The sequence below is a fragment of the Lasioglossum baleicum genome, unplaced genomic scaffold (genome assembly GCF_051020765.1).
Source record: "Lasioglossum baleicum unplaced genomic scaffold, iyLasBale1 scaffold2452, whole genome shotgun sequence".
NCBI classification, from domain to species: Eukaryota; Metazoa; Arthropoda; class Insecta; order Hymenoptera; family Halictidae; genus Lasioglossum; species Lasioglossum baleicum.
Window position 1 is genome coordinate 1 of NW_027471511.1, and position 8,710 is coordinate 8,710.

General features: G+C 40.0%; 1 protein-coding gene and 1 pseudogene across 1 annotated transcript; one reads left to right on the plus strand and one right to left on the minus strand.

Annotated features, from left to right (window-relative positions):
- Nucleotides 1-606: 606 nt before the first annotated feature.
- Nucleotides 607-5,092, minus strand: LOC143221471 (uncharacterized). The gene is made up of 9 exons (XM_076446910.1): nt 5,079-5,092; nt 4,495-4,654; nt 4,204-4,320; nt 3,892-3,997; nt 1,882-2,093; nt 1,696-1,806; nt 1,254-1,435; nt 833-835; nt 607-769 (listed from the first exon to the last, which is right to left on the minus strand). Exons 1-9 carry the CDS (start codon nt 5,090-5,092, stop codon nt 607-609), a joined length of 1,068 nt encoding a protein of 355 aa, XP_076303025.1.
- Nucleotides 2,288-3,673, plus strand: LOC143221472 (uncharacterized; annotated as a pseudogene).
- Nucleotides 5,093-8,710: the final 3,618 nt, after the last annotated feature.

The window sequence follows — 8,710 nt, forward strand, 5'->3', positions numbered from 1 at the left end:
TTATGTGTGTAATTTATTTCATATTTTAAACACCTGGCCCAATAGATCATGTAATTCTTTATTGCCTAATATTTTAGGGGAAATTTCTGAATCGGTATCATCTATAAGTGAGAGCTACAGAACACTTCTGTAAGTTAATAAAGCACTGGTTTTGTATATGAGAAATGTTAAGAATACCCAATCTTCCATTGTAGATGAAATACAATCTGATTTGGAGAAAGCACCGCTAGGAAAAAGTTCATGATTTTACAACTTTTTTGTATGATAATGTTTTGTAATGTTTATGCCTATAGAAACAGTCAATAAAATTTGTCTTAAATCAGTCTTAAAAAACGTGTACATAAATAATATATTTAGAATAGCATATATTAATATTGTACATGAGTAACAATATTGAATAATTACGTTTCCTTATATCACAATGCTTTTTAATATATAAAAATGCACTTACTTATACCTTATAATAGTGAATTACATAAATATTATAGTAACATATCACGTGTATGTGGATGTAGAATGGCACAAAGGTGTAAGATTAATTTATATTTATGTTCCATTAAATAGCGGCCTCGTGAGGTTTATAATTTAGTCTGTATATCAGCATTTTCATTTGAATTCTGGGTCTGGTTTAGGTTTTCTCCTAGGATCATCGGTGTCTAATGCAATTATTACTGGTGATACATTGTTTGATTTCTCTCCATACTCAAATCCATAATCGATTCTTCTTGTAGGTATTAGCCAAGGTCTAGATATTTGCGACTGCCTACATCTGTAACAATTTTAAATATTCAGGGATTAAAATAACATCTTGGTCTTCCAGTGAAAAACTTACGTGCTGTTAACGAATACGTATTATGCATTCATAAACCCATCGGTTCATACAAAACTAACACATTGTCTTGCTCGTTTTAATTTTATTCGTAATAAATTTTTACTTATGTCATTCTTGTGAGTTTGAAAAGCAACCCTATCGCATAAGATATGATGATAGTTAAGAAACTTTTGTTTCTGTTTCAGTGCAATAGGTAGTTTAACATTAAACACCAGTCTCATGTTTACTGGTTGCACGATACATTCAAGAAAAGCAAACAGAGTTGTTAATTTCCCGTGATTTAAGCAGAAAAGTAAGATGATAAAAAAAAAAATCCCAAAGAAAATTTGTAGCAGTGCGTGCAGCTTACAAGATATGCAAGACAGTAGAGTGCAGTAAGATTTAATTCCCAGAGTAGTAGTCCTATTCATTTAGCTCAAACCTGCACGCATTTTGGTCGAAATATAAGCCAGTACAGCACTGCCGTACTTCTCTACATGAGCAGCTACAAAGATCTAAATTCCAGACTTTCTTGTCACTTTCGTTGCATTTCTTCTTTTCGTCGACGTCGTTGCACTGACACTTACACGACTCTGGTACATAAGTCTGCTTTTTGTTGCAATGCTGCAAGTATATATATATATATATATATATATATATATATATATATATATATATATATATAATTCCATGAAACGACGTAATCCCCTCGAGTTCATTGAAATATCTAATTCAATTTTCAAATTTAAATACAACTAATAATCAGATGATAAACGGCACATTATCGTATGAACGTGTACGCGAATTATTACGATACACATCGCGGATCGAGTTTATACCGGTTTAAAAAGTAAGATCTCAATCATCGACTGTCTTTATACTACCTCCTCCTTTATTTTGCAGTTGCACTCGCATTGCGTGTGCTCTTCTACTGGTACAATGCGTTTACTCCTATATACTAATCCTTTGTGGTGGTCGGTAGTCATCACGTAGATCTGTAAATAATGGTAACAACGTGATCGTTTCGAACAACATCGTTTGTGACCGATGATATAGCTTTATCTTTTTACCTCCAAATTTCGTGTCTCGGTTGCTGTTGGCTGGCAAGAGAGGAGGGAATTGTAGCAACAACCTCCGCATCTGTTGATTCGTATGTAGGTGGGGAAGTATATGCTGGTGGTATCGGTGTCTAGGTGTAGTTGAACCGTTTGTAATTCAAGTTTACATGTTGCCGGGACTGGTATCTCTGCGTTCGATCGTTCTTCGGTTTCTCCGATTTTACCTGGAAGAGGATGTGTCGTATAGCACGCCGGATCATACGGTAGAATGGTTAGTCAGAGGATTTCCCTTCTCTTCTTCCCCGATTCCTGCTTGCGTCTAATTCGTCGTGCGATTTCTGCGGTTTTACGTAAAAGCGATCGGATTCGAAACTTTACGCGGTAAAATTTGTCCTGCTCCTTTTAGGCGATTAGAACGATGGAGAGTCAGACGCAGGCCATTTCGTTCGCCAACAGCTACAACGCTTTGGTCGACGGTCTTGCTTCCGGCTTAGAGAGCCAGCTCTCGAGAGACGTGGTGCTCGATTGGTTCGGTAGGGCGATCAAAGGTAGCAAGAACGTGGCTTCCTTCATGGAGGCTCACAAGATGAATACCAGGCACATATTCTCGCGAATCGTGCCGACCAGCGGCATCGTTTGCGAGAAGAAATGCTCGAACCGGTAAGACCACGCGAGCACCGAGTTTCAAACTTCGCGGAACCGGAGAAAACGGGCCTTAACCTTGAAATTTTTACGCAGGAAATCGTTTCGTCATCGCCAAGAAAGCGTAAAAAATGCGAAGGATAATAACGGGGCAGACAGCGAATCGTTTGTCGCAGAAACGGATATATTTACGCGTGACTCCGCGATGGACATTAATGGGAATGAAATCGATATGAAAGAGACTATTTGAGCGAGGGTGATCTCTGTAATCTCTTCAAGCTCGAGATCTCGCCAGCGAACATAGAAGAGATCGAGCAGAGCATTAATAGGATAAAATTGGAAGAGGGAATGGCACCAACCGTCGAGAGAGGGAGTCGAGGCAAGCACGGTAAGTACGTGGAGGCAGACGGCGAAATCGAGTTGTCACGGAAATTTTGAAAACGAGGCAAGCTTCCATTTTCTTCCTACATTTTTCGTCTTCCACATTTGGTTGGAACGAATCAGGCTAGGTAGCGTAAAAATGATAACAGATGCGTTGTTTCAATTGAATCGTAAATATTCGACACGCGTATTTCTCGGCAATCTAAAGACCATCGTGCTCCTTTATTCACGCCCCAATACGTGAAGGACAAGCTCGTCTTTAATAAACCGTGCGTGAACGTGGACGTTTGCAACGAGGAGAACAAGAAAAAGTTCGTTTTCAAGTATCAGATTCATCTGATAATATACGAGGACAGTCAAAAGTGCAAGACGAAGAAATTATCCAGAAATCCGAAAGTGTGAAATTTTCAGAAGGAAAAAGAGGATATATAAAGCGAAACGATCCCTCTTCTTCTACTTCGAGCATCAGGAAATTAGTCTTTCTGAAGACTATCGTTAAGATTCTCCGTTTTTATATTTTTAAATTTAATGTTTTTTTTTTTAGAAATCTCAATCTCTGGATGATAACTCTGTGTTCGTTGTAGATACGACGTTCACAAAAAGTAATCTCGTGTTCACCGATAATCGAGTTTGAGCAATGAAATTACTAGACGATACCGCGCAGATTAACAGGTTTATCTAACCGAGTAATATTTGCCGAACAGTTATAGCAGGTTTGCTCGCAATAATTTGTTCTTTAAACATTCGAGAATTTATGGTTGTCACTGTACTGCAACCATAAATCCTCGAATGCTATCTCTTGCAGTAGCAGGTCTACGCCAGACAATTTATTTTTTTCCTTTCGCCGATACGCATACGTTTATGTTCTTTATTTTTTTAACTGAAATAAAACAAAATTTGAACGGTTATATCACCTCGTGTGTGTCTCTCCGCGGATTGTCGCGAATCTTTTCTAAATTAATAATACATATAACTGAAACCATTCGTTATACTACTTACTCTGGATAGAGAAGGTATTTTGCTGCAGGGGTACGCCTTTGACTAACTGAAGGAACTCCTCGACCGTCGTGACGGAACTCAATTTTCTGGTTAAATTCAGCGGTATCTGAAACGAACGGAAAATTTTCGGTAAATAAATTATAAGCGAAATATTTCGGTATTTTCCGTTGCCGAAAAATCGTCTATTCCTTTACCTCGATTAGTCATTAGCGATTACCTGATAGCGATAATCGATAAAGTATGCCAATAAATCCGATTAACGGGTTACTTGCTACAGCAATGCCGCAAAAAGAAAAATAATAATGGTTTTACCAGTGATTTCTCCTCGGGCTCGGGCGAAGGCGGAGGCTTGATCGGAAGGTCTAACGATCTCGCGTTGATCTCGTCGGGGAACATTATTCTGTTAGGGTCAGGCGGCAACCTGGTGTCCTTTCTATTATGTCGTGTTTTCCGACGCGTCGGAAAATAGCGAGTCTCCTCGCAAAAAGGTTTATCTTGCAGACACGAGATTGCAGAGTCGCGTGGTCACCGCGAAGGTAACGCGCTCGAATATCGACGGAGGTAAGCTTTAATTACCAAGGACCAATGATTGCACGTGTTTACCAGAGGCTCGGCCTTGCCGTTCCCATTGCACTTGATACACGAGGAAAACGTGGAGATGTCGTATCTGAACAGGTTCGTGTGCTCGCGCCGCAATCGACTGCCGAAGAGAATACGCTCCGCGCGTATTTGTGGCCACACACACACCAACGGTACGCGTTCCCTGGCACACGTATGGATCATTTAGCATATTACTTTGCCGTAATACCGATCTTGTAGAATAATTTTTGTTTGTCGTAGTACCGATTCTTATCGGGCCGATAGTGTCGGTGCTGTCTTCGGGAATTATTACCTTGAACATCGGAAAGTGATCGTTTTTTTTCTTCGTTTCATTTTTTTTACATTCGTCGGATTTATCGACCGTGCCGAATCTCGTAGTATCACGGAGTTTGTTGATAATCGATTTTTATCCGTATCCCCTGTAATAAATTTATCGGCGAATCTAATAGCATAATAGCGAAGCTAATACGGCGAATTCGCACTATGATATGAAAGGTGTTCATCTAGATGTTTACGATTAAATGGTTGATTGGAAACATGAATGTGTAAATTTTCAAGTGAGATTAAACTTTTCGCGGATTACCTACCGTAACGCGATCATTCGAGGTGCGTTGTTTCGTCTGTAAAGAACGACAATGTGCTGCCATCAAACGTGCGAATATATCGTGGGTATATAAAGTGGCAGATTTTTCTTCGTAGTTACTTTCTAATCATCGTCAATCGGTAGTTCTCTTTTGAAGTATAATTTGTAGGTTATGCGTCTAACGTTACACATGCAGGGCCCCGACCGTAATCAGATCATTAATAATATATGATTGCGTCGTTAAGATAAAAATTATTTCGCTATCGTGAATCATAGTTCCTGAGAATACGATAAAAAATAGATCGATATACGCAGATGTTATCCTAAAAGTTCACGGCGAACTCGAATGTAAATTTGTGTTATCGATATTGGTAATAATCGCATTATCGCGTAGAATTGGAAAGCATCAGTTGGTTATTGAAGAAAGCAAAATGCGAGGTTAACCTTGCATTTGTATAAATTGTGGACATATACAGTTGTGAAGTAATAAATCAAATTATCTGTACATTTTATGATATCTGATACGAGATAAATACGTCATGTTCTCGATTCGTGTTAGACGTTTAAAAATTGCGTAGACGCTTCTTATCTTCGCGTTACTGCAACAGAATAAAAAGCAATGCACAACTGCAACGGCTTCGAAGGAATTTATATAATTTATCGGATTTCGTTTATTTATTTATCGTTACTGCCGGACATAACGTATATCAATTTTCTGCAGCCTACGTTACGAATGTATCTGTATCCCGCTGGACATCGGTTCGAGCCGGCATTCCTTGGCGGAAAGATTAGAGGTTTCGATTCATTTGTAGCAACGAAAACGCACAGAAGGAAAAAAAAAAAAACACGGAAACGTAACGGCGACATTCCATACGCACAAAGTTTGAACGACCTCGATATTGCTTCAGTTGCTATTCGTTGGGCCTTTTCACTTTTCACCGAGCTCTCGTCGAGACGAACTATAGACTGCCGAAGAGAACAATGCAAATACGTGCATTATATCCCTTTTAACACGATTCCCTTTCTCTATTTCTACTAATTTGCGGTTATAATTCGTATCTTGATTACGCACAATGTGGTTTAAAAACTTGATAGTAGGTACGCACGATAAAATAATCAGAAATAATTATTTAGGTAGGTATATTTTTTGTAGGATATTATCGCTAATACGCATATATTCGCATCGATATGCAAAAATGAATTTATTAAGGTTCGCATTTATTTCGAAACTCGGTTAACGAAAGGATCGTCGAGTAAAAATATATCACGATGCCAAAGTCGTTTGTAATAGATTATATTTTATTGATAAACGCTTTATAAATTATAGGTCCATTCAAAAAATTCGGAATAGAATTACGATTCGTAATACGTTGCAAAATGTTTACGAGTAATTGTAAATGTACATAAACGAGACTTTACCTTATGTAGCTTAATTTTCTTTACACGTTAAGACAGATTCCAGTATGTCTTACCAACGCGGATTTCTTATTTTATTAAACAATTGAGTCGATCACGGTTTACAGTGGATGCGTATAAATGATTGCAAAATAAAATAATAGAACGGATGGTATCGTTTAGTTGCTAGAGGTACTCGTTTCATTACTGAAATTGTAATTAAGTTACGTACACGATAACCGATAAAGCGGTTTCCTTCCTTCTATAATCTCGAGCGAATTGATAATTTCGATTTTTCAATTCGAGTATTTATATATCTCGCTTCGTATCGATGTGTTTTATTTCATATTTCTTCTGTCCTTTTTTTTTATTTTGACTTATCTGTCATTTTTTTCCTCTGCATCGCTACTTTGCTCGTTGGATAATTTATTCGTGCTTTACTCGCATCCTTACCGACGTTGCGCGCAGGAAAGCAGAGTCCCGCAGGACATCGGAGAGAACTCGGACGATCGTAGAGAATTCTTTGTCAGATTTACGAAGAAAATATTAGGAACCCGATATCGATAGATTGGAACGATTCGTTATCAAAAATGACACATTTGAAATTAACTCGAGTAGAAATTATCGATCGCGTTACAGCTTATCACGTAGATGTTTATATATATACATACAGCGCGATTTCACGAATTTTCTATTTATCCTTTTACGCAAACACTTCCAAAAATACTACAATCGCATCGACGATCGCGCGTCACGTTGGTTTTATCTGCCGTGGCAGCCCGCTCAACCGGACGAGTCTCGAGTCGATAAATGCAACTTGTAGTCACTTAAAATTTAATCCTACAACGATTCCCGATGTTCACTTGCCCCGGCGGACATATAATAGGAACGGTGATGAAGGATCCTCCTCTAACGTTTCTCACATCGTCAAAGTCGAAGAGGAACGGTACGAATTCGTGCTCGCTCTTCGATGGCTTAGTATTTGCGACGGTGGTGCAGAGAAACGGAAACAGAACGAACACCGTTGTCAATACGATCCACGGGAGTCTCATGTTGAAAACGACGATCGATACGACTTCGTCCACAACGATTGACCGATTCTACGACGACAGTGGAAAACCGTGTTGCAACAACGAACAAGAACATTTTCGATTAGTCGAAACGCAGTTCGCGCAGCGCGATCGTGACACTGTTCGGTAAAAATATTTGCAATTTTTCACTGACGTCGAAAAACACGTTCGATCGTCGTCGCGTTTTCACTGCTGACTACACCATTGGTACTTTTCTTTTCATTGTCCGGATTACGGTGCTGTCCGATTACAAACACTGGAGACGCAGGTGAGAATTTCAACGATAGAGAAGTTTGCTTGTCGAAACGTCGTGTAACGATCTGCCTTATCAATGCGATAAACATCGATGGCAATAAAAACCGTTATCGCGCATACTCTACGCGGCTGTTCTTCAACGTAAGAACGCGGGAGAGGCCCTAACCTCGAACTCTTTCGATCGATGGACAAACTTTGGGATTTTCGTGGGCAGATAGCGCGGGCCTACGCGATAATTTTCATCGTAGGCATGTTCTTCCTTTTAAACTGGTTCACCAAACCTTCCTGCACACGCCACGTTCCCATCGTTCCCCCGACGGGCAGGGGACCACTTTCTTTCGGCCGGGAAAAATGATTATCTCACCCTGCAGGGTCACCCTGTCGTCCGTGGAATTTACATTCACGCCTCGCGTGTAATTGGAGAGCGGAGCGAGCCGATCCCAATGGACCCTACGACTCTGCGGAAAGACCAGCCGTTGACGAGAATCGCGTGAATCAGTAGCAAAGCAAACATCGTGTTCCATAGCGCATCGTTCTACGACTACGGCCGATCGCGCCACGATTGTTTCACCAGGCAATGATCGTCGGATAAAAGATCGCGATCGGTAATAATAATAAATCGGTAAAAATAATAATTCAGTCGCCGAAGTTGATTCGATACTAAACCTCGACTCGCTCAAACACGGCGTTGCATTTTCATCGCGCCGCGATAACCTTTGCTCGCACTTTCGATAATCCACGATGCAGCGGCGTTTTCATTGTCCGGTATATGCACGCGTATACATTCGCGTTCGACAGGAGTCGAGGCTCGTGTCTCTTCCGATCCAACCGACGCGAATATATACGATTGGTAACGAGATCGATTAAATTTTCCCTCTGTTTGGTTATGTAACGCGCGATTGCGAAGCGTTCTACT